Raw genomic sequence first — 27,583 nt, 5'->3', positions numbered from 1 at the left:
GTTTTTGCCCTAGCACTATAGTCGTGGCCAAAAGTTGAGAATGACACAAATATACATTTTCACAAAGTCTGCTGCCTCAGTTTGTGTGATGTCAATTAGCATATACTCCAGAATGTTATGAAGAGTGATCAGATGAATTGCAATTAATGGCAAAGTCCCTCTTTGCCATGCAAATGAACTGAATCCCCCAAAAACATTTCCACTGCATTTCAGCCCTGCCACAATACAACCATCTGACATGTCAGTGATTCTCTCGTTAACACAGGTGTGAGTGTTGACGAGGACAATGCTGGAGATCACTCTGTCATGCTGATTGTTCAAATAACAGACTGGAACCTTCAAAAGGAGGGTGGTGCTTGGAATCATTGTTCTTCTTCTGTCAACCATGGTTACCTGCAAGGAAACACATGCCGTCATCATTGCTTTGCACAAAAAGGGCTTCACATGCAAGGATATTGCTGCCAGTAAGATTGCACCTAAATCAACCATTTATCGGATCATCAAGAACTTCAAGGAGAGCGGTTCAATTGTTGTGAAGGCGGCTTCAGGGCGTCCAAGACAGTCCAGCAAGCGCCAGGACTGTCTCCTAAAGTTGATTCAGCTGTGGGATCAGGGCACCACCAGTACAGAGCTTGCTCAGGTATGGCAGCAGGAAGGTGTGAGTGCATCTCCACGCACAGTGAGGCGAAGACTTTTGGGGGATGGCCTGGTGTCAAGGGCAGCAAAGAAGCCACTTCTCTGCAAGAAAAACATCAGGGACAGACTAATATTCTGCAAAAGGTACAGGGATTGGACTGCTGAGGACTGGGGTAAAGTCATTTTCTCTGATGAATCCCCTTTCCGATTGTTTGGGGCATCCGGAAAATAGCTTGTCCGGAAAAGACAAGGTGAGCGCTAACATCAGTCCTGTGTCATGCCAACAGTAAAGCATCCTGAGACCATTCATGTGTGGGGTTGCTTCTCAGCCAAGGGAGTGGGCTCACTCACAATTTTGCCTAAGAACACAGCCATGAATAAAGAATGGTACCAATACATCCTCCGAGAGCAACTTCTCCCAACCATCCAGGAACAGTTTGGTGACAAACAATGCCTTTTCCAGCATGATGGAGCACCTTGCCATAAGGCAAAAGTGATAACTAAGTGGCTCAGGGAACAAAACATTGATATTTTGAGTCCATGGCCAGGAAACTCACCAGACCTTAATCCCATTGAAAACTTGGTCAATCCTCAAGAGGTGGGGGGACAAACAAAAACCTACAAATTCTGACAAACTCCAAGTATTGATTATGCAAGAATGGGCTGCCATCAGTCAGGATGTGGCCCAGAAGTTAATTGACAGCATGCCTGGGCAGATTGCAGAGGTCCTGAAAAAGAAGGGTCAACACTGCAAATATTGACTCTTTGCATCAATTTCATGTCATTGTCAATAAAAATCTGACAATTATGAAATGCTTGTAATTATACTTCAGTATTCCATAGTAAAAATATCTAGACACTGAAGCAGAAAACTTTGTGGAAATTAATATTTGTGCCATTCTCAAAACATTTGGCCATGACTGTACACAGCTGATTCAAATAATAATCATCAAGCTTTGACAATTTGAATCAGCAGTGGTGCTAGGGCAAAAACCAAAACATGCACCCCTTGGTTGTACCGAGGAAGTTTGGGAAACACTCACTCCTAAAAATTCATATTCTGTTAACCCATATCCAAAATGTTGAGTCGTCCTATACTCGTTTGTGGCCAAAGCATAAATTGGAGGTACATGACATGTCCCTGAGGATGAGCTGCCAAATTAGCAGTCTACCTGCATTAATATTTTTTATGACCAATATACGCTCATACCATTCCAACACAGAAAAGCTGCTTTTTAACAAACTTAATTACCATTTCTTTTACTATTTCACTCATACTGTAACTTAAGTAATTCTAGGTCATATTTCATAGAAATCTGGAAACAGTGGGCAGTTACTTTAAAATCCTTAGCTTAACCCCTCTAGTTGTTACCAAGATTACTCTGCCCTGGTAATCCCCCCCCCGAGATATCAGACCAGTCCTTCTCTCTGCTTCTGATGGGCTTTCCAATCAAAACACTGCTGACTGACTACATGGTAGACTGCTGACTGACTACATGGTAGACTGCTGAAATTCAAGGTAGCATGGGAATCTAAGTAGACAGGGATTTTGTATATCTTTATGAGGTATCAAAGTTGATTAACATGCATAACCAAAATGCTAATTTCAACACTGGTACTTGTAGTTTACTAAGTACTACTGATTTAAGTACTGCTATTACGTTTAGAGACAATCTGAGGTTTGCATATTACACACATTCACTTTTTTAGGACATTTCAAAGTATGTGAAACTCAGTTGATCAGTCTTACCCAAACAGTTCCGCTTGAAATAAACGTAATTTGCAACACCCCTAATATATTTTGTGGAACGATGCGTGTTTAACTAGTTACTTCAAATCTAGTTTAACTCAAATTGTATTTGTTTATTGAGGACTTTGTTCTCATGCAGTCCAAAATCTTGTTCATTCTCTGACACCCTGAGAAAAACAGCTGCAGAAAACCAGAGGACAAAAAAGACGTTGATGTCACATTTCCTGTTAACTCTATCCTGACTAGAAGCTATTCAACATTGCAAGATAATGCCAATGTGTCCTTTTCTGTTCTTGATAGATCGTAATCCAAATCTAGCTAAAAACAAATATATTATCTGGGATACTGCAAAGAAATAAGACTAAATTAAAACATTCATAAATTCTCGCATTCAACCTTATTAGCATTACAGTACATTATATTCATAGAGGCTATTTGTTGTTCTTAAAATCCTCTCTGTATGCTTGTTTGGGCTTTTCTAGTGCCAGACGCTCAATTGTCCGCCAGACTTGTTTCTGTACATCTGTCTTCCTGGGGCATTCTTCCAAATGAGAGGCATTATGGGATGGCTCTGTGACACCCGATGCATAAGACTATGTGGGTCAGACTTTCCGCCATGGTAACAGTCTCTGTCTGCTGACACAGGAGAGGGTACTATAGCAGTAAACGAGTGGAACAGAGGCCCAGTGTTTCAGTAGACCGAGAGGGCCTGAGGGGAATAGCACAACGGTTGGCTTGTGAAGTGTGTCTGGAAACTGGCTTTCTACAGTGGCTTCAGAAAGTATTGCCTTTTTTTGACACGTTGTTTGTTATTTAAAATGGATTAAATATCCCATAATGTCAAAGTGGAATTGTGTCTCATTTGATTATTAATTAAAAATAGAATCTTGATAATATCTTGAGTCAACAAGTATTCAACCTCTTTGTTATAACAAGCTTGAATAAGTTCAGAAGTAAACATTTGCTTCACAAGTCACAATAAGTTAACATGGACTCACTATGTGCAATAATAGTGTTTAACATGATTTTTGAACGACTACCTCACCTCTGTACTCCACACAATTATCTATATGGTCCCTCAGTAAAGCATCGAATTTCAAACACAGATTCAACAGCAAAGACTAGGGAGCTTTTCCAATGCCTTGCAAAGAAGGGCACCTATTTGTAGATCGGTAAAACAAAACAAAAAAAGCAGACGTTGCATATCCCTTTGAGCATGGTAAAGTTATTAATTACACTTTAGATGATGTATCAATACACCCAGTCACTACAAAGATACAGGCGTCCTTCCTAACTCCGTTGCCAGAGAGGGGGGAAAACGCTCAGGGATTTCACCATGAGGCATATGGTGACTTTAAAACAGTTTAATGGCTGTGATAGGAAAAAAACTGAGGATGGAACATTGTAGTTACTCCACTATACTAGAAAAAGAAAGGAGCTGCACACATTAGGAACTCGGATGCAAACATTTTATAACCAAAGTTTTGACAGCCAAGCTGTATTCATCAGGGTACTCAGGAAGATGGGGATCCATAATAAATACTCCACAATAATAACCTAATTGACAGAGTGAAAAGTAAACCTGTACAGAATAAAAAATATTCCAAAACATGCATCCTGTTTGTAGGAGTAATACTGCAAAAAATGTGGCAAAGTAAATTAACTTTTTGTCCTGAATATAAAGTGATACGTTTGGGGCAAATCCAATATAACGCATTACTGAGTACCACTCGCCATATTTTCAAGCATAGTGGTGACTGCATCATGTCATGGGTATGCTAGTAATCATTATTAAGGACTGGGGAGTTTTTCAGGATAAAAAGAAAACAGAATGGAGCTAAGCACCGGCAAAAAAAAATGATGAATTCACCTTTCAGCAGGACAATAACCTAAAACATAAACGCCAAATCTACCCTGGAGTTGCTTACCAAGAAGACAGTGAATGTTCCTGAGTGGCCGAGTTCCAATTTTGACTTATATTTGCTTGAAAATCTATTGCAAGACCTGAAAATGTTTTTCTAGCAATGATCAACAACCAATTTGACAGAGCTTGAAGAATTTAAGAAAATAATGGGCAGATGTTGCACAATCCAAGTGTGGAAAGCACTTTGAGACTTGGAATCGCTCCCAAAGGTGAATCTAACATGTAATAACTCAGGGGGTTGAATACTTACACTAGTAAAATAAATAAATAAATACATACATACATACATACATACATTACATACATACATTACATACATTACATACATACGTGGGGCAAAAAAGTATTTAGTCAGCCACCAATTGTGCAAGTTCACCCACTTAAAAAGATGAGGCCTGTAATTTTCATCATAGGTACACTTCAACTATGACAGAAAACGAGGGGAAAAAAATCCAGAAAATCACATTGTAGGATTTTTTATGAATTTATTTGCAAATGGTGGAAAAATAAGTATTTGGTCACCTACAAAAGTTTCTCAATACTTTGTTATATACCCTTTGTTGGCAATGATAGAGGTCAAACGTTTTCTGTAAGTCTTCGAGGTTCACACACACTTGCTGGTATTTTGGCCCATTCCTCCACACAGATCTCCTCTAGAGCAGTGATGTTTTGGGGCTGTTGCTGGGCAACACGGACTTTCAACTCCCTCCAAAGCTTTTCTATGGGGTTGAGATCTGGAGACTGGCTAGGCCACTCCAGGACCTTGAAATGATTCTTACGAAGCCACTCCTTCATTACCCGGGTGGTGTGTTTGGGATCATTGTTATGCTGAAAGACCCAGCCACGTTTCATCTTCAATGCCCTTGCTGATGGAAGGAGGTTTTCACTCAATCTCACGATACATGGCCCCATTCATTCTTTCCTTTACACGGATCAGTCGTCCTGTCTCTTTACAGAAAAACAGCCCCAAAGCATGATGTTTCCACCCCCATGCTTCACAGTAGGTATGGTGTTTGGATGCAACTCAGCATTCTTTGTCCCCCAAACACGACGAGTTGAGTTTTTACCAAAAAGTTATATTTTGGTTTCATCTGACCATATGACATTCTCCCAATCTTCTTCTGGATCATCCAAATGCTCTCTAGAAAACTTCAGACGGGCCTGGACATGTACTGGCTTAAGCAGGGGGGCACGTCTAGCACTGCAGGATTTGAGTCCCTGGCGGCGTAGTGTGTTACTGATGGTAGGCTTTGTTACTTTGGTCCCAGCTCTCTGCAGGTCATTCTCTAGGTCCCCCCGTGTGGTTCTGGGATTTTTGCTCACCGTTCTTGTGATCATTTTGACCCCACGGGGTGAGATCTTGCGTGAGATCTTGCGCGGAGCCCCAGATCGAGGGAGATTATCAGTGGTCTTGTATGTCTTCTATTTCCTAATAATTGCTCCCACAGTTGATTTCTTCAAACCAAGCTGCTTACCTATTGCAGATTCAGTCTTCCCAGCCTGGTGCAGGTCTACAATTTTGTTTCTGGTGTCCTTTGACAGCTCTTTGGTCTTGGCCATAGTAGAGTTTGGAGTGTGACTGTTTGAGGTTGTGGACAGGTGTCTTTGATACTGATAACAAGTTCAAACAAGTCATTAATACAGGTAACGAGTGGAGGACAGAGGAGCCTCTTAAAGAAGAAGTTACAGGTCTGTGAGAGAAATCAAGCTTGTTTGTAGGTGACCAAATACTTATTTTCCACCATAATTTGCAAATAAATTCATTAAAAATCCTACAATGTGATTTTCTGGAATTTTTTTCCCTCATTTTGTCTGTCATCGTTGAAGTTTACATCTTTTTAAGTGGGAGAACTTGCACAATTTGTGGCTGACTAAATACTTTTGTCCCACTGTATACACACATATATACACACACACACACACACACACACACACGCACGTGTATGTGGACACCCCTTCAAATTAATGGACCTGTTGCTGACAGGTGTATACAATCTAGCACACAGCCATGCAATCTCCATAGACAAACATTGGCAGAATGGCCTTACTGAAGAGCTCAGTGACATTCAACATGGCATCCTATAACGTCATAGGATGCCACCTTTCCAACAAGTTAGTAACATTTCTGCCTTGCTAGAGCTGCCCTGATCAACTGCAAGTGCTGTTATTGTGGAAACGTCTAGGAGCAACAACGGCTCAGCCCGCAAAGCGGTAGGCCACACAAGCTCACAGAACGGGACCACCATGTGCTGAACAAGTAGCGCGTATAAGTCATTTGTCCTTGGTTGCAACACTCCTCAGTTCCAACCTGCCTCTGAAAGCAACGTCAGCACAATAACTGTTCATCGGGAGCTTAATGAAATGGATTTCCTTGGCCGAGGAGCCACACACACAAGCCTAATATCACCATGCGCAAAGCCAAGCGTCGGCTGGAGTGATGTAAAGCTCGCCACCATTGGACTCTGGAGTAGCTACAGCATACAATGACATTCTAGAAGATTTTAAGCTTCCAACTTTGTAGCAATAGTTTGGGAAAGGCCTTTTCCTGTTTCACCATGACAATGCCGCCGTGCACAAAGCGAGGTCGATACAGAAATGGTTTGTGTGTAGATATGTAGCTTTCTGAAGCCAGGTTGAAGGGACCTTTTGAGAAGTGTCTTTTGATGTTACGAGTATAAAGCCACAGCCCGTTCGGGAAAGCGTACGTTGCCTTTTTTTGGTTTGACTATGATTCAAATAAAAGGCTGACATTCTGTCTTGTCTCTTGTGGCACAGGGATGGCATTTCACGTCGCAATATGGACGTCAACATAAACACGTGACTCAGAACATGGTATCTCAAATCTATCACAGGTCCTTATGCTACAGAGTAAAACCAAGTCTTAAGGCCTGAGAGCCGTGCATATCTCCCAGAACTAAAATAAAAGTGGATACATGGATGTTGTGTGAGCCAGCAGTGGAACAATGCTAGAAAGCCAAGGGCTGTCGACATGGACAGTCGATTGTGTCTTTTGCGCTGGGCAATGAAGACAAAAGCCAGCAGGCCTCTTCAGTCATGTGGCTTAAGTTGTCATTGTTTTTAAACACTGTTTAAAGAGTGAACGCTCAACCACAGCATACACAACCCGGATTTCCTGAGGAAGTGACAGGCAGCTATCTTTCTTCCTGTGTGTTCATTTGACAGTAAAAGTAGAGTCACTATGTAGAATGAGCAACATTAGACAAACATGGGTATGAAAATGTATAATACAATGGCAATACACTACTGGTGAAAAGTTTTAGAACACACTCATGTGTTCTACAATGTAGCAAATATGTGCAAAATAAAAACGTTTGACTGGTAGTGTACATTACAATGGTTTTGATTATAGTCTTACAAAGTACCTAACAGTAAAGTGAATCATGGTCATATAATGATTTTACACAATAACCATCATTGGTTACAATGACAACAGTTCAACAATTCACAAAGCTAAATAGTGATAGGTGATGTGACAAGTAAAATCTAATCAACACTTTTCCATGTTCTGTAAAGTTTCTCTTGATAAGCCATGTCTCAATATAATATACATTTATATTTGAGTACTTGAAGTGGTTTTAAAGGCTAGATACATATCCCACCACAAGCCAAAGATCGCTTGTGCACTGACTATCTTCCATTATTAGGAAATGGAAAATTACGTAATAGACATAAAAGCAATTAGTTTACAACAAATGAAATGGTGGCAACAAAAAAAAAAAAACTACAATTGATGAGTGACTTTATCTTAATTATTATTTAATTGTATGTCTACAATATATATATTCAGTGCTGGCATTGTAGACATTTACCTACAAATAATGTCAATGATATACAGTGTGATCGGAAATGATTGACACCCTTCTGTATAAAATAATTCAAATACCGAGCTATGTTGTATGCAAAAGAACTTTGGGAAATTATACTTTATACTAATACAAGAAAGATTGTTTAACAAGTAATATTTGTATTTTTTCCCAAAAATGATTGACAACCCTAAAAATTATGAAGTTGTCAAAAGTTTTGTATTTGTTCCAATATTTCTAGCACGCCATGACTACATCAAGCTTGTGACTGAAACTTGTTGGATGCATTTGCAGTTCGTTTTGGTTGTTTCATATTATTTTGTGCCCAATAGAAATGAATGGTAAATAATATATTGTCATTTTCAAAGTTCTGTTATTTTCCAGATTGACCTTCATGTCTTAACCCTTGTGTTGTCTTAAGGGTCAAAAATGACCCGCCACTATGTTTAACAGCAGAGAAAACACCCTAAATTATATTTTATCAACTTGAAATGTTATGACTTTTCTTGGAGTGACCCAAACATTAGAAAAAGTGAAACATCGCCTTTGTTCATAATTCCATGAAAGCTGTACACCACCAGGGTACAAAGATTGTCTTAGGGTCATTTTTGACCTGGCAGTTATAAAATCATTGAATGAATGAACTCACTCACTCACTCACTCACACACACACGAAATTGAGATTATGTGTGCTAGAGATTAAACTCAGCCAGCAGCTCCGGAAGAGGAAGATCACCCATGGTTGGCACCGTTAGAAAGAACAAGCCTGAGCATTCCTCGCAACAAGGGGGAGAGAGGCCTTCTCATCAAAGTTTGCCTTCACCACCACTCTAGTTTCTTACCTCCCGAAGAAGAACAAGAATGTGGTCCTCCTGAGCACACTGCACAAAACAGCTGAGATCAGTGATCGTGAGGACAGGAAGCCAGCCATCATCCTGGACGACAACCACAACAAAGGAGGCGTGGACAACCTGGACAAGGTTATTGGAACTTACAGCTGCAGGAGGATGACTGCCCGCTGGCCCCTGGTCATCTTCCATTACATCATTGATGTCTCCTCATACAATGCCTTCGTGATATGGAAAAAGATCAACACTACCTGGATGCCTGATAAGCGGAACAAGAGGAGGGTGTTCCTGGAGCAGCTGGGAAAGGCACTTGTAACCCCACACATTCAAAGGAGGGAGTGCCTCCCCCGCCCAGTAGCCTCTGCAGTGCTTGTGAAAGCGGTTCAGGGGGCTGAATCTTGTTCTGATCCACCTGAGGCTGCAGCTGGGGCAGGCAAGAGAAAGAGAGGCCAATTCTGCCCCCCGAAGAAGGACTGTAAAACAAATACGATGTGCTGCAAATGTGAGAAATACATCTGCAAAGTCCATGCACACACACACTTGCATACTGTCCTACATGTGCTAATTAGAGTTGATGTGATTTATGTTCTTCACGTTTTTGTTTTGTATCCATTGTTGTTGTTTATACACCTTGTGGGTCAGGGTAATAGTTTTTTTTTTTTTTTAAATGGGAGAAGACTAATATTTTGTAGTTGAATTCCTCATTGTACAGTATATAAGAATATATCACTATGTTGCCAAAAAAGTTCAAGACTTAGTGTTTCCCCTCAATAAAATGCAAATTCTTATTGATTTATTTTATTTAACCTTTAACCAGGAGGGGCTCATTGAGATTAAAATCTATTTTTCAAGAGCGCCCTGGCCAAGATGGGCAGCACCAAGTCATTACAAAAGAATTACAGACAGACATGAAAAACAAGTAATCTAGTAAAAACCATTGAATTAACAAGAGTATAAAACAGCAAATTAAAAACATTGACAGGTCAGGGAATCAGCCTCAAACCCCTTCATCAGTGATTTAAAAACACCAATCGGGACAAGTTCTTCCAGTTTAAAAGTATTTTGTAAGGTGTTCCAAGACGATTGCGCAGAGTACATAAAAGCCCTTTTACCAAATTCATTTCTGACATTTGGAACAGTTAGCAGGATAAAGTCCAGTGAACGAAGAGAGTACCCACCACATTTCTGAACAATAAAATGCACAAATAAAAAAGGTAGTTAACCCAAAATGGCTTTGTAAATAAAAGTATACCAGTGACTGAGCCTACGAGTTACTAGAGAAGGCCAGCCAACCCTGGTATACAAAGTGCAGTGGTGCGTAAGGGTTTTGCAGTTTAAAATAAATCTCAAAGTGCCATGGTAAAGAGTGTCAATTGATCTCAAACACTGAGCGGAAGCATTCATATATAAAATATCCCCATAGTCTAGTAAAGGCATAAATGTAGCTAATACTAGCCTCCTTTTGGCTTCAAAATAAAAACATGCCTTATTCCAAAAATAAAATCCCAATTTCAGCTTCAATTTTTTTGTAAGTTGTTGAATATGCAATTTAAAAGAGAGGCCTTCATCAATTAAAATTCCAAGATATTTATGAGGTTACAACCTCCATCTCCTTGCCCTGACAGGTAGGTGATAGGTGAAAGGTTCAGAGGTCTATTTCTTGCATTAGAAAAAACACCATTAGTTTAGTTGTCAGTATTGAGGATAAGCTTCAATTGACACAAGGTATAGGCTATATAAGTGCTCTCTTGCAAAAAAAAATTTTTTTTTACACCTATGCAGTACCTTTAGCAATAATAATAATAATAATAATAATAATAATAATAATAAACCTCTACTTTAGTAAAGAAAACAATTGACAGGTGTGTTGTAATAAAAACGAGTTGTCTCAACTGATTAACTGCAGTCTTTCTGCATTGTGAAGAGGGAAAACCCAGATATTCACAACATTTGTGAAGAATGGCAGGTTGTTTCTTCATGCAAAATAGATTTGGGGTTTAAAATTCAATTAAGCTGCTTTATTTGAGGGGTTTAGTGAAGGCGGGTCATTTTTTTACCCTTAGCATACAGAATGTTAAGACTACACAAGGGTTAAAGTAATGATGGACTGTCATTTCTCTTTATTTGAGCTGTTCTTGCCATAATATGGACCAAATGGGGCTATCTTCTGTATATCACCCCTACATTGTCACAACACAACTGATTGGCTCAAACTAATTAAGGAAAGAAATTCCACAAAGTAACTTTTATCAAGGCACACATGGTAATTGAAATGTATTCCAGGTGACTACCTCATGAAGCTGGTTGAGAGAATGACAAGTGTGCAAAGCTGTCATCAAGGCAAAGGGTGGCTATTTTCAAGAATGTCAAATATAAAATATTTAGATTTGTTTTACCCTTTTTTGGTTAGTACATGATTCCCTATGTATTATTTCATAGTTTATATGTCATCACTATTATTATACAATGTAGAAAATAGTAGAAATAAAGAAAAATCCTGGAACGAGTAGCTGTGTCCAAACTTTTGACTGGTACTGTATGAGTAACCATAAATACTGTAATTGCTTTATTAAGTCAGAGCTTGAATTAAGCATAAGTTAATTGGTGTCTTTCAGACCTGCTGAGAAGTGCAAATTCCATTTAACTATCCCAGTTTTGCCTCAGGGCTGCATGCCATATGATACATGAGGCATTGCTTTGTTATTTGTCTGAATTTGACATTTGAGTTTCAATTGAAGAAGAAAAAAATACTATTGCAATTCACTATTGTTATCGCCTATTGTGCATAAGGGACTTTCACCCCTTCCGAAAAATTCGAATTGAAAGCCTGTCATCTGAACCTCGCAGGTTGGCTACCGGTAGGCCCCGACTGATGATGCAGGATCTGATGATGCTGGAGCTTTTGCTGCTGGAGGAAAGGGCCTACATAGAAAAGGCTATTTGCGGAGACAGGGTGCTAGCAAATAGCGTTGCAGCAATAGCCCACTGATTATAGACTAATACTGTCCTTGAAGAATGCTAAGAATGAGTAAGGCTATAACGATACCGTTCATCATAAAACAACAATATTCATATGTGTTAATTTCAACAAAGATTTAAAATGAACACTCAAAAATACATAAACACTGTGTCTATTGAATTTCTTATAACATTTCAGTGTAGATCTATCAAGTTCAAAGTCAAGCAGAGAAAACAATAGCTGTTTGGTGGAATAGATAGAAGAATCAAATAAAATATTACGTTAAAAGCGATAGGACTACTTACAAACTCTCTCGCTTATCGAAGTCTTTCTGTATGTCCCGGAGAGCGGTAGGCTGTACATAAGCTGCATATGTTTTTATTTAGGATCAATCTATTCTAAACGTTAAGATACGTTCAACAATTCAACATGCAAGCCATGTTGATATTGCCTGGCTATATAGACTAGTATTCTACCAGCAGCACAATTTACGACGTCAGTTGTATGGTAATGAGGAAACCATCAAAATAAAAGCCCGCATATCAAAACATTGCAATGTGGATAACTAATTCTAAAGAAATATAATTTTATATCAATGCCCACTTTTATTGTGCCAACAAGAAAATGCAAAAAGTAATTTATGTTATGATCCACACCTCTTTGAAAATATATATAATAATATATATAATAATTTATCAAGCCTACAAGCAATACAAGACTATTATTTTGGTGGGAGATTATATGGTTTTAAATACCTCAATGGATCATAAAGGAAATCACATTACTGTCAGGTCTACTCCCGCTCCCTCCCTCCAGCACTCAACGTCACCGGTCTACTAACCACCTGTCCTAGCAAACCATCATTACGCACACCTGGCAACCTTTATCACGCACACCAGTGCCTCATTAGGTACACCTGGACTTTGTCACTTCCCTGATTACTCCCCCTTTATCTAGCACTCCGTTGTTGTTGTCACCCATCAGGCAGTATTGTTTCTGTCTTATGTTCAGACGCTACGGTTGTGCCTGTATCCATTCTATGTTTATTCTTATTAAACTCACTGACTGCACCTGTGTAACAGTATAACTTTAATCCGTCCCGGGCTCGAACCAGGGACCCTCTGCACACATCAACAACAGTCACCCATGAAGCACCTATTTCGGCCAAAACCACGTCCAGCTGGTGCAACTGTGGACAGCTATGGATGAGGTCCTCCGCTTTCTTCAATGTCTAGATCTTCCTCAAGGGGTATCATCCCCAACTAGCGGAGGATCTTCTACCAGCGAGCCAGCACCCCAGTCGACCCAGCACCCCAGCCTGTTCAGCAGTCTGCCCAGGTCAGTGATGCCCGTTTGTCCCTCCCGGACAAATGCCTGGACTCCATCCAAATGCCGTGGCTTCCTGCTCATCAAACAGGAGTCCCCACCACCGAGAGGTCCAAGGTTGCCACTGTTATTTTCCTGCTGACCGGGCAGACGGTGGAGTGGGCTACGGCCGTCTGGGAGAGAGGAGGAATTGGGTTCCTATGGGAGGTTCATGATTCTGTTCAGAGGAGTCTTCAATCATCCATCGGAGGGCAGAGAGGGGGCTGAGCACCTACTCCAACTACGGCAGGAGGACCAGACCGCTGCGGAATACGCCCTCACCTTCGATACAGTGGCAGCATCCAGTGGATGGAATGAAGAGATCACGGAGATCACGGCCTGGACACCCGGATGTCAGAAGACCTGCTTTCCCTTACCTTGTGGTTCCACGTCAGTTGAGAGTCCTATTGGTTGCCCTCCAGGCCGACATCCCAGAGGTTTACCAGGATCTCCGGGAGGTTTTCTCCAAGACCCACGCCACCCGACTCCCTCATTTCCCCTGAGACTGTGCCATCAACCCTCTAACAGACTCTGCGCAGCCGCATCTACCCCCTGTTGGTGGCTGAAACCAAGGCTATGGAGGAGTATATCCAGGAGGCTCTTCAACAGGGTTTCATTTGCCCATCCACCTCCCCTTCGGCATGTTTCTTCATGGCCAAGAAGGGCCTCATCTTCGTCCATATATTGACTACAGAGATCAATGCCATCTGTACAGCAGATCCCCTTATTATAAGGGACACTTTTAAATGTGCCTTTAGAGGCCATACAATTCAACAATCTTCTTTAAAACAACAGCAATTTAGGTCAAAATAGTTCATATTGACCTCTACAGGATCGGTGGGACCCCGCGAGACAGTTGAGCTAATGTGATTAACATGAGGTTGAAGTAACAAGAGAATTTCCCAGGACATAGACATATTCACTGCACTGTCCAATTTCCAGTGAAAGAATACCATGCTATTGTTTGAGGAGAGTGCACAGTTTTGAACTTAGTTATTAATAAACCAATTAGGCACATTTGGGCAGTCTTGAGAACATTTTGAACAGAAAGGTTCATTGGATCAGTCTAAAGCTTTGCACATACACAGTGGCCAATCTAAATTGCGCCTGGGCTGAAAGAGGAAGCAAATAACTTGAAGCATATATTTTCATTTTAGTTTCCTCCATCTCCATGAACCAAAGTTAAATGTAAGGATTTTTTTCTTCTATGAATGATGTAAAATTAACAGCTATACAGAAACACTCAAGTGAAGTCCAAATTACAGAAAGAGGAAGCAAATAACTTGAAGCATATATTTTCATTTTAGTTTCCTCCATCTCCATGAACCAAAGTTAAATGTAAGGATTTTTTTCTTCTATGAATGATGTAAAATTAACAGCTATACAGAAACACTCAAGTGAAGTCCAAATTACAGAGGAGGAACTTCTTGATCTAATTGAAGCCTTCAAATCCAGGAAAACTCCAGGGCTGAATGGCAAGCCAGTTGAGGTATATTAAACCTTTTTGATGTACTTAGAGGACCGGAGTTACATGTTATAAACACTCCTATAAAATGGTAGATTATCAGATAGTCAACTAAATCTACCATTGTTTAAACAGGACACTGTGCTTTGGTAAAGTGGGTGGGGTTATATCCTTCCTGTTTGTCCCTGTCCGGGGGTGTCCTCGTATGGGGCCACAATGTCTCCTGACCCCTTCTGTCTCAGCCTCCAGTATTTATGCTGCAGTAGTTTATGTGTCGGGGGGGCCTAGGGTCCGTTATATCTGGAGTACTTCTCCTGTCCTATTCGGTGTCCTGTGTGAATCTAAGTGTGCGTTCTCTAATTCTCTCCTTCTCTTTCTTTCTCTCGGAGGACCTGGGCCCTAGGACCATGCCCCAGGACTACCTGACATGATGACTCCTTGCTGTCCCCAGTCCACCTGGCCGTGCTGCTGCTCCAGTTTCAACTGTTCTGCCTTATTATTATTGGACCATGCTGGTAAATTATGAACATTTGAACATCTTGGCCATGTTCTGTTAAGAGGATTGGCCACCCCACATAGCCTGGTTCCTCTCTAGGTTTCTTCCTAGGTTTTGGCCTTTCTAGGGAGTTTTTCCTAGCCACCGTGCTTCTACAACTGCATTGCTTGCGGTTTAGGGTTTTAGGCTGGGTTTCTGTACAGCACTTTGAGATATCAGCTGATGTACGAAGGGCTATATAAATACATTTGATTTGATTTGACCCAGGTGGTAAAAACAGGTGTACAGTGCATTTGGAAAGTATTCAGACCCCCTTGAATATTTCCACATTTTGTAAATTACAGTATTATTCTACAATACCCCATAATGACAAAGCGATAACAGGTTGACATTTTGACAAATTTATTGAAATAAAAAACAGATACATATTCAGACCCTTTGCTATTAGACTCGAAATTGAGCGCAGTTGCATCCTGTTTCCATTGATAATCCTTGAGATGTTTCTACAACTTGATTGGAGTCCACCTGTGGTAAATTCTACTGATTGGACATGATTTGGAAAGGCACACACCTGTCTACAGTGCCTTGCGAAAGTATTCGGCCCCCTTGAACTTTGCGACCTTTTGCCACATTTCAGGCTTCAAACAAAGATATAAAACTGTATTTTTTTGTGAAGAATCAACAACAAGTGGAACAACATTTATTGGATATTTCAGCCTTTTTTAACAAATCAAAAACTGAAAAATTGGGTGTGCAAAATTATTCAGCCCCCTTAAGTTAATACTTTGTAGAGCCACCTTTTACTGCGATTACAGCTGTAAGTCGCTTGGGGTATGTCTATCAGTTTTGCACATCGAGAGACTGACATTTTTTCCCAATCCTGCAAAACAGCTCAAGCTCAGTGAGGTTGGATGGAGAGCATTTGTGAACAGCAGTTTTCAGTTCTTTCCACAGATTCTCGATTGGATTCAGGTCTGGACTTTGACTTGGCCATTCTAACACCTGGATATGTTTATTTTTGAACCATTCCATTGTAGATTTTGCTTTATGTTTTGGATCATTGTCTTGTTGGAAGACAAATCTCCGTCCCAGTCTCAGGTCTTTTGCAGACTCCATCAGGTTTTCTTCCAGAATGGTCCTGTATTTGGCTCCATCCATCTTCCCATCAATTTTAACCATCTTCCCTGTCCCTGATGAAGAAAAGCAGGCCCAAACCATGATGCTGCCACCACCACCATGTTTGACAGTGGGGATGGGGTCTTCAGGGTGATGAGCTGTGTTGCTTTTACGCCAAACATAACGTTTTGCATTGTTGCCAAAAAGTTCCATTTTGGTTTCATCTGACCAGAGCACCTTCTTCCACATGTTTGGTGTGTCTCCCAGGTGGCTTGTGGCAAACTTTCAACACTTTTTATGGATATCTTTAAGATATCCATAAAGGCCAGATTTGTGCAAAATACGACTGATTGTTGTCCTATGGACAGAGTCTCCCACCTCAGCTGTAGATCTCTGCAGTTCATCCAGAGTGATCATGGGCCTCTTGGCTGCATCGCTGATCAGTCTTCTGCTTGTATGAGCTGAAAGTTTAGAGGGACGGCCAGGTCTTGGTAGATTTGCAGTGGTCTGATACTCCTTCCATTTCAATATTATGGCTTGCACAGTGCTCCTTGGGATGTTTAAAGCTTGGGAAATCTTTTTGTATCCAAATCCGGCTTTAAACTTCTTCACAACAGTATCTCGGACCTGCCTGGTGTGTTCCTTGTTCTTCATGATGCTCTCTGCGCTTGTAACGGACCTCTGAGACTATCACAGTGCAGGTGCATTTATACGGAGACTTGATTACACACAGGTGGATTGTATTTATCATCAGTCATTTAGGTCAACATTGGATCATTCAGAGATCCTCACTGAACTTCTGGAGAGAGTTTGCTGCACTGAAAGTAAAAGGGGCTGAATAATTTTGCACTCCCAATTTTTCAGTTTTTGATTTGTTAAAAAAAAGTTTGAAATATCCAATAAATGTCGTTCCACTTCATGATTGTGTCCCACTTGTTGATTCTTCACAAAAAAATACAGTTTTATATCTTTATGTTTCAAGCCTGAAATGTGGCAAAAGGTTGCAAAGTTCAAGGGGGCCGAATACTTTCGCAAGGCACTGTATATCAGGTCCCACAGAGCAAAAACCAAGCCAAGAGTTTGAAGGAAGTGTCCGTATAGCTCCGAGACAGGATTCAGCCGAGGCACAAATCTGGGGAAGGGTACCAAAAAATGTCTGCAGCATTGAAGGTCCCCAAGAAGGCAGTGGCCTCCATTATTCGTAAATGGAAGAAGTTTGGAACCACCAAGACTCTTCCTAGAGCTGGCCACCTGCCCGAACTGAGCTATCAGGGGAGAAGGGCCTTGGTCAGGGAGGTGACCAAAAACCTTATGGTCACTCTGACAGAGCTCCAGAGTTCCTCTGTGGAGATGGGAGAACCTTCCAGAAGGTCATCTCTGCAGCACTCCACCAATCAGGCCTTTTTGGTAGAGTGACCAGACGGAAGCCACATATTGATTCAACAGTAGCTAAGATGGGGAGAAGTCTGTCTATAATAAAGAGATACTCTGCCTTAACACTATCAACAAGGTAGGTCCTACAGGCCCTAGTTTCGTTGCACCTTGACTACTGTTCAGTCGTGTGATCAGGTGACACGAAAAAGGACTTAGGAAAATTGCAATTGGCTCAGAACACGGCAGCACAGCTGGCCCTTGGATGTACACAGAGAGCTAATATTAATAATATGCATTTCCACCTCTCCTGGCTGAAAGTGGAGGAGAGATTGACTTCATCATTACTTGCATTTATGAGAGGTATTGACATGATGAATGCACCGAGCTGTCTGTTTGAACTACTGGACTAGGACCCATGCATACCCCACAAGACATGCCCCAAGAGGTCTCTTCACAGTCCCCAAGTCCAGAACAAACTATGCTGTGTACTCCCTTCGCAGAACAGCTCAAACTGGCTCCAATGAGAATATAAAGAAGAGTCAGAGGCCACAGTGCACAACTGAGAAAGAGGACAAGTACATTAGTGTCTAGTTTGAGAAACAGATGCCTCACAAGTCCTCAACTGGCAGCTTCATTAAATAGCACCCGCAAAACACTAGTCTCAACGTCAACAGTGAAGAGGTGACTCCAGGATGCTGGTCTTCGAGGCAGCTCAAATAAGCAAAGAGAAACAGTCCGTCATTACTTTAAGATATGAAGGTCAGTCAATCCAGAAAATGTCAATAACTTTTAAAGATTCTTCAAGTGCAGTCGCAAAAACGATCAAGCGCTACGATGAAACTGGCTCTCATGAGGACTGCCACAGTAAAGGATTACCTAGAGTTACCTCTGCTGCAGAGGATAAGTTCATTACAGTTACCAGCCTCAGAAATTGCAGCCCAAATAAATGCTTCACAGAGTTCTGACACATCTCAACGTCAACTGTTCAGAGGAGACTGCGTAAATCAGGCCTTCAAGGTTGAATTGATGCAAAAGAAACCCCTACTAAAGGACACCAATAATAAGAAGAGACTTGCCTGGGCCAAAAAACATGACCAATGGACATTAGACCAGTGGAAATATCTCCTTTCGTCTGATGAGTCCAAATGTGAGATTTTTGGTTACAACCGCCATGTCTTTGTGAGATTTTGAGTAAGTGAGCGGATGATATTTGCATGTGTGGTTCCCGCCGTGAAGAATGGAGTAGGACTTGTGATGGTGTGGGGGTGCTTTTGCTAGTGACACTGATTTATTTAGAGTTCTAGCCACACTTAACCAGCATGGCTACCACAGCATCTTGCAGCAATACATCATCCCATCTGGTTTGGGCTTAATGGGACTATCATTTGTTTTTCAACAGGACAATGACCCAACACACCTCCAGGCTGTGCAAGGGCTATTTGACCAAGAAGGAGAGTGATGGAGTGCTCCATCAGATTCCCTAGTCTCCACAATCACCTGACCTCCACCAAATCGAGATGATTTGGGATGAGTTGGACTGCAGTGTCATGTTCGTCGTAAAGAGGAGACCAAGGCGTTGCGTGATTTGAATACATCCTTCTTTTATTAACGAAGAACACTAAACAAACTAACAAAAATAACAAACCGAACGTGATGCCAAATAACAAGAGTGCTGAAACAGGCAACTACACAGACATTAACCCACAAACTATCCAAGGCATATGGCTACCTAAATATTGTCCCCAATCAGAGACAACGATAAACAGCTGCCTCTGATTGAGAACCAATCCAGGCAACCATAGACATAAAACACCTAGACTGGAAAATCCCATAAACATACAAAAACCCTAGACAGGCCAAAAACACATATCACCCTCGTCACACCCTGACCTAACCAAAATAATAAAGAAAACAAAGATAACTAAGGTCAGGGCGTGACAGTACCCCCCCCAAAGGTGCGGACTCCCGGCCGCAACGCAAACATTCCTTTACCTCGCACACGCACCTATATGGGAGGGTCTGGGTGGGCATCTAACCTCGGTGGCGACTCTGGTTCTGGACGCCGCCCCCCCTTCTTTACTCTGAGTCCGCTCTTGTAGCACCGACCCGTGGATCATCGGAGGCTCTGGACTGCAGATCCTCGCCGTAGGCCTCGGGCTGGGGACCCTCGCTGCGTGGATGTGGCCCGTCGTTGGAGGTTCCGGTCTGTGAACTGTCACCGGACGCTCTGGACTGGGTACTGTCGACGGACGCTCTGGACTAGGTATTGTCGCCGGACACTCTGGACTGGTGGTACCGGGCTGGTGACACTCACCTCAGGGCGAGTGCGGGGAGGAGGAACACAGGGCGACTGGACTGCCGAGGCACACTGTAGGCCTGGTGCATGGTGCCAGCACTGGTGGTACCGGGCTGGGGACATGCACCTCAGGGAGAGTGCGAGGAGCAGGAACAGGGCGTACTGGACTGCCGAGGCGCACTATAGGCCTGGTGCGTGGTGCCGGCACTGGTGGTACCGGGCTGGGGACACGCACCTCAGGGCAGGTGCGAGGAGCAGGAACAGGACGTACTGAACCCTGGAGGCGCACTGGAGGTCTGGTGCGTGGTGCCGGAACTGGTGGTAGCGGGCTGGTGACACGCACCTCAGGGCGAGTGCGGGGAGGAGGAATAGGGCGTACTGGGCTCTGAAGGCGCACAGGAAGCCTGGTGCGTGGTGTTGGCAGTGGCGGTACAGGGCTGGTGACACGCACCTCAGGGCGAATGCGGGGAAGAGGCACAGGATACACTGGACCGTGGAGACGCATTGGAGATCCAGAACATAGAGCTCAATACGTCCTGGCTGGATGCCCATTCTAGCCCGGCAAATGCGAGGAGCTGGAATAGAGCGCACCGGGCTAGAATAGCGCACTGGAGACACGGTGCCTGACCAGTTACACGCTCCCCACGGTAAGCACGAGGAGTTGGCTCAGGTCTCCTACCTGACTCAGCCAATCTCCTCGTGTGCCACCCTTGGGCTTCCGTGCTAGCCGTGTACCTTCATATCGTCGCTTGCCTCTAACTCCTCCTTAGGACGGTGATACTCTCCCGGCTGTGTCCAGTGTCCTGCTCCATCTAATATCTCCTCCCAGGTCCATCTCCCCATTAAGCGCTGTTCCTCCTTTTCACGCTTCTTGGTCCTTGTTTGGTGGGTTATTCTGTCACGTTCGTCGTAAAGAGGAGACCAAGGCGCAGCGTGATTTGAATACATCCTTCTTTTATTCACGAAAAACACTAAACAAACTAACAAAACGAACGTGACGCTATATAATAAGAGTGCTGAAACAGGCTACTACACATAGACATTAACCCATAAACTATCCAAGGCATATGGCTACCTAATATAAATAACGATAAACAGCTGCCTCTGATTGAGAACCAATTTAGGCAACAATAGACATAAAAAAAAGACATGGAAAAAAACATATACAGTGGGGCAAAAAAGTATTTGGTCAGCCACCAATTGTGCAAGTTCTCCCAGAGAGGCCTGTCATTTTCATCATAGGCACATTTCAACTATGACAGACAAAATGAGAAGAAAAAAATCCAGAAAATCACATTGTAGGATTTTCTATGAATTTATTTGCAAATTATGGTGGAAAATAAGTTTTTTTTTTCCATTCCAGGTGAAGCTGGTTGAGAGAATGCCAACAGTGTTCAAAACTGTCATCAAGGCAAAGGGTGGCTACTTTAAAGAATATCAAATCTAAAATATATTTTCATTTGTTTAACACTTTTTCGGTTGCTACATGATTCCATGTGTTATTTCGTAGTTTTGATGTCTTCACTATTATTCTACACTGTTGAAAATAGTAAAAAATAAAGAAAACCCCTTGAATAAGTAGGTGTGTCCAAACTTTTGACTGATACTATATAAATGAAATGTGTAGTCCTATTTGATCCGACCCCAATTTGAGTATTTAAAAAAAAAACTACCATAAGACGGTCATATCTTCTCCCCTCCTTCCTATCCTGACTGATTTACATTTTAGTCATTTAGTAGACACATTTATCCAGAGCGACTTACAGGAGCAATTAGGGTTAAGTGCCTTGCTCAAGGGCACAGACAGCATTGGGGAATGGAACCAGCGACCTTTCGGTTACTGGCCCAACGCTCTTACCGGTGTTGTAAGATTCCTTCCTTTTAATAGTCTCTTCTTTCTTCTTTAACATAGTAGAGATTAGTCAGATAAATCATTGATGTGACTGAGGGGAGCAGAGATTATTTACCTTGTCTGAAATATTTCCCCCGAGGGGAAAGAAGTCATGGCAACACAGATAGGAGAGATATCTTCCACTGTCATGCTTTTCTGTACACTCTCTCTTTCTCGCGCTCTCTCACACACACACACACACACACACACACACACACACACACCTTGCTGCTGCATAGTCTGACTCCCAGTCTGTTTGTGCCACAATGCCAACTACTTGTCACTCATGGTGACAATGACAGCAATGGAGTTGGCAAGAGCACAAATCTATGACCATGCTACAGACACCTAGGCTTATTCGTGTAGCCAACTCAAACTGCACCACAAACAAAAACACTAACCCCCACTACCTGCATTTCCCCCTGCGTCTAGAAAGCAGTGTGTGGGTCTTTTGGGCCTCATCACGCCAGAACCTGTCCTTCATTCCCGGATCCCTGACCTCCTATTGGGCAGAAGCCTGCTGTTTGAGTTCCTGCTCTTTTTCTATCTGCTGGTGGCGCTGTTTGTTCAGTGCATTAACATCTAAAGGACGGTGACACTTTACTTGACACAGAGTTATAACCATCTCATGTGTCATAACAGCTGACAGCTTGTCATAACCAATAAGAATATGGCCATAACACAGTCATTACACACATATTTAGACCTGTTGTGACATATATTACATGATTTTATGGCTGGTTATGACACCTACATAAGAGTGTCAAAACCCACAAAACAAGGCAAAACATTCCATTACACCATAGCCTACGTGTCAACAGTATGTTGACCATATTAAACTATCATTGTAATTGTGTACACATTGATGTTAGATATGTACCTACCCAAATTCTGTTGCTGATGACTGGGATGAATTCAGGAGCAGATCTATCTATATATTATCACGATACTTAGGTGCCGTTGCGATATGTATTGTGATTATCACGATTCTATACATGTAACGGTTTTCTTGTGGTGAAGGAGAGGTGGACCAAAACGCAGCGTGGTTTCTATTCATGGTACTTTAGTAAAGCAACTACACATGAACAATCTACAAAACAAGAACCGTGAAAACCTAAACAAGCCCTATCTGGTGCAAACACAGAGACAGGAACAATCACCCACAAACACACAGTGAAACCCAGGCTACCTAAGTATGATTCTCAATCAGAGACAACTAATGACACCTGCCTCTGATTGAGAACCATACTAGGCCGAAACATAGAAATACCCAAAACATAGAAAAACAAACATAGACTGCCCACCCCAACTCACGCCCTGACCATACTAAATAATGACAAAACAAAGGAAATAAAGGTCAGAACGTGACAATACAGTTGAAGTTGGAAGTTTACATACACCTTAGCCAAATACATTTAAACTCAGTTTTTCACAATTCCTGACATTTAATCCTCGTAAAAATTCCCTGTCTTAGGTCAGTTAGGATCACCACTTTATTTTAAGAATGTCACAATGTCACAAAAATGTCACAATAATAGTAGAAAGAACCATTTATTTCAGCTTTTATTTCTTTCATCACATTCCCAGTGGGTCAGAAGTTTACATACACTCAATTAGTATTTGGTAGCATTGCCTTTAAATTGTTTAACTTGGGTCAAGCGTTTCGGGTAGCCTTCCACAAGCTTCCCACAATAAGTTGGGTGAATTTCGGCCTATTCCTCCTGACAGAGCTGGTGTAAAGCTTTTTCAGTTCTGCCCACAAATTTTCTATAGGATTGTGGTCAGGGCTTTACGATGGCCACTCCAATACCTTGACTTTGTTGTCCTTAAGCCATTTTGCCACAACTTTATGCTTGCGGTCACTGTCCATTTGGAAGCCCCATTTGTGACCAAGCTTTAAATTCCTGACTGATCAAAATCAAATCAAATCAAATGTATTTATATAGCCCTTCGTACATCAGCTGATATCTCAAAGTGCTGTACAGAAACCCAGCCTAAAACCCCAAACAGCAAGCAATGCAGGTGTAGAAGCACGGTGGCTAGGAAAAACTCCCTAGAAAGGCCAAAACCTAGGATGAAACCTAGAGATGAACCAGGCTATGAGGGGTGGCCAGTCCTCTTCTGGCTGTGCCGGGTGGAGATTATAACAGAACATGGCCAAGATGTTCAAATGTTCATAAATGACCAGCATGTTCGAATAATAAGAAGGCAGAACAGTTGAAACTGGAGCAGCAGCACGGCCAGGTGGACTGGGGACAGCAAGGAGTCATCATGTCAGGTAGTCCTGGGGCATGGTCCTAGGGCTCAGGTTCTCCGAGAGAGAGAAAGAAAGAGAGAAGGAGAGAATTAGAGAACACACACTTAGATTCACACAGGACACCGAATAGGACAGGAGAAGTACTCCAGATATAACAAACAAAAAATGTCTTGAGAAGTTGCTTCAATGTATCCACATCATTGTCCTTCCTCGTAATGCCATTTATTTTGTGAAGTGCACCAGTCCCTCCTGCAGCAAAGCACCCCCACAACATGATGCTGCCACCCCCATGCTTCACGGTTGGGATGGTGTTCTTCGGCTTGCAAGCCTCCCCCTTTTTCCTCCCAAAATAACGATGATCATAATGGCCAAACAGTTATATTTTTTGTTTCATCAGACCAGAGGACATTTCTCCAAAAAGTATGATCTTTGTCCTCATGTGCTGTTGCAAACCGTAGTCTGGCTTTTTTTATAGCGGTTTTGGGGCAGTGGCTTCTTCCTTGCTGAGCGACCTTTCAGGTTATGTCGATATAGGACTTGTTTTACTGTGGATAGAGATACTTTTGTACCTGTTTCCTCCAGCATCTTCACAAGGTCCTTTGCTGTTGTTCTGGAATTGATTTGCACTTTTCGCATCAAAGTAGGTTATTCTCTAGGAGAAAGAACGCGTCTCCTTCCTAAGCGGTATGACGGCTACGTGGTCCCATGGTGTTTATACTTGCTACTATTGTTTGTACAGATGAACGTGGTACCTTCAGGCATTTGGAAATAACTCCAAAGGATGAACCAGACTTGTGGAGGTCTACAATAATTTTTCTGAGGTCTTGGCTGATTTATTTTGGATTTTCCCATGATGTCAAGCAAAGAGGCACTGAGTTTGAAGGTAGGCCTTGAAATATATCCACAGATACACCTCCAATTGACTCAAATGATGTAAATTGGCCTATCAGAAGCTTCCAAAGCCATGACATAATTTTCTAGAATTTTCCAAGCTGTTTATAGGCACAGTCAACTTAGTGTATGTAAACTTCTGACCCACTGGAATTGTGATACAGAAATAATCTGTCTGTAAACAATTGCTGAAAAAATGTCTTGTCATGCACAAAGTAGATGTCCTAACCGACATGCCAAAACTATAGTTTGTTCAAAAGAAATGGGTGAAGTGGTTGAAAAACGAGTTTTAATGAGTGTATGTAAACTTCCGACTTCAACTGTATTGCCATTCGATACTGTGATTTGATTGGGTTTAGATGTTCCAAACCTGTTGCTCATCAGATGTCTGCTGCAAATGGACAAGAGAGAGCCATGAGAAAGTTTTGATCAGTCATGGAAATAAATAAGTGCCGAACACGAATTGGCTTCCAATTTAAAAAGATGATGGAGAACAAGCTATGAAGGAAAAATACTGGTGTTTTGGTGCAGGTACATTTAAGTAGTGCAAAAATAATGTTGCAATATTGTCAAAATGATACGATACGATCTATCGTCAAAAATAATATCACGATATGTAGCTGAATGGATTTTTCTCCCCACCCATCACTGCTGCTGGTTTAAGTATGTCCAGTCTTCAGTCTTTTACATCTTGTTAAGCTGGCACTATTTGTCTATCATTATTATGAGATTTCACACGTTCCTTTCTTTCCACACCCTTTCTCGCCGATATCTTCCACTCAGCTACTGTAGTCCTGCACTCTCAGACGAGAGAGACATATTCTGTTGTGTGTGTTTGGTGTTTTTTTAGCTAAAGATGTTATAGTCCACCTGATTGATAAGGACCCAAGGATATGCTACACATGTGACCAGGCTCTTCAGCACCCCTGGTACAGTGCATACACACACACCTTCTTTCACGTATTGTTGTGCCCACTAACAGAGCCTGGCCCTCATGTCTCTCTCCCTCCCCCAGGACTGCTGAAGACACAGCCCTGGGTACGAACATCCATGAGTCTGTCAGTGCCCAGATCAAGAAGAACTTTGCCAAGAGCAATTGGAGGGTGGGTTACTCTTACTGTGCTCTCCTGCTATCAACTATTATAACTTCATGTAAGATTTTGTGAGCTTTATGGTGCAAAATTGCATTTTACAATAAGGTTCCCTTTACAAGTGTTTATAATTAGTTTATTAATGGTTAATGAATCATTTTAAAATTAATACGTCTCTGATGGGAAAGTGTTTGCTCCTACAGCAAGGGTTTAATGCCACAGCGGTGGTCTGTCACGAGGCATCGCCAACTGGGGACCATTTAGGAGGCTCCCAGCCAGACCACCCTGTAGAAGCTATGTGCTGCTGGCTGAGGAGGAGCACACAGGTCAGTGACTCCCATCACTACCCATTAAGATGACATGTAGTGGCATAGAAAAACAAGTGTCTCACTTACTAAAACTATGATCGTTATCACACACTAAAATTAGTAACGTTTTTGTAAAGAGCCTTGATTTACAATATCACAATAAGTCTAGTCCTGAACTCTCCCTGTCTCTCTGTTTCATTGTCTCCAGTTAAGGAGGGCTGCTCCCAGAGAGCTGCCAGAGTGGGGCAGAACAAGTTCCCCTGGCCAACTTTACCTACTGCTGCCATCCAACCAGCTGCAACAAATGACTTTCCCACAATTGACTGGTAGATTCCAAAGAAACTCCCCAGTCTGGCCCGGAGCACAGAGTTGTTGTTCCAGCACCCCGATCACCAGATGAGGCAGGCATGTTAAGAACCCAGAGGGAGGGAAGAGGGATTCGATGATGCCATTGACAATGAAGAACGTCAGTTGACCTAGATTGGGGTAAGAGTGGAGGATGAGCTGAGAAAAGAGAAGAGAGGAAAGAAGGAGAGGAGAGCTGAAGGAAAGGTGTCGTATGTACCCAGTTTATTCCTGGGTGGTATTATTTTGGGAGTGGGACAGAGCCTGGACAGTGTTTTTACTGTATTTCTGTACATGTCATTTTTGAATCGTCCTTATCCTTCCCCCTTGACAACATACACTACATTACCAAGAGCATGTGGACACCTGCTCGTCGAACATCCCCTTTGCTGCTATAACAGCCTCCACTCTTCTGGGAAGGCTTTCCACTAGATGTTGGAACATTTCTGCGGGGACTTGCTTCCATTCAGCCACAAGAGCATTAGTGAGGTCGGGCTCGCAGTCGATGTTCCAATTCATCCCGAAGGTTTCCGATGGGGTTGAGGTCAGGGCTCTGTGCAGGCCAGTCAAGTTCTTCCACACCGATCTGGACAAACCATTTCTGTATGCACCTTGCTTTGCGAACGGGGACAATGTCATGCTGAAACAGGAAAGGGCCTTCTCCAAACTGTTGCTACAAAGCTGGAAATCATCTAGAATTTCATTGAATGCTATAGCGTTAAGATTTCCCTTTATTGGAACTAATGG

At 42.2% G+C, this 27,583-nt stretch overlaps 1 protein-coding gene across 6 annotated transcripts in view; it reads right to left on the bottom strand.

The window, feature by feature from the left end:
- tmem71 (transmembrane protein 71) overlaps positions 1-12,750 on the bottom strand; it is a 28,440-nt gene extending 15,690 nt beyond the window's left edge. The window contains exons 1-2 of one of the 6 annotated variants that reach the window (XM_031810748.1): positions 12,247-12,439; positions 337-393 (exon numbers count right to left, since the gene is read on the bottom strand). Coding sequence is in view for 2 of the 6 variants with exons in the window: in XM_020467160.2 (XP_020322749.2) it covers positions 8,977-9,068 (92 nt within the window). In the remaining 4 variants the exon portion in view is untranslated. Of the gene's footprint in view, positions 1-336; positions 394-2,386; positions 2,566-8,976; positions 9,256-12,246; positions 12,440-12,696 lie in introns of those variants that run through there. The other 5 variants (XM_031810749.1, XM_020467158.2, XM_020467155.2 and 2 more) reach the window with 5 other exon arrangements.
- Positions 12,751-27,583: the final 14,833 nt, after the last annotated feature.

Source organism: Oncorhynchus kisutch, linkage group LG30 (genome assembly GCF_002021735.2).
Source record: "Oncorhynchus kisutch isolate 150728-3 linkage group LG30, Okis_V2, whole genome shotgun sequence".
NCBI classification, from domain to species: Eukaryota; Metazoa; Chordata; class Actinopteri; order Salmoniformes; family Salmonidae; genus Oncorhynchus; species Oncorhynchus kisutch.
This window is presented reverse-complemented; position numbering and strand designations above follow the sequence as displayed.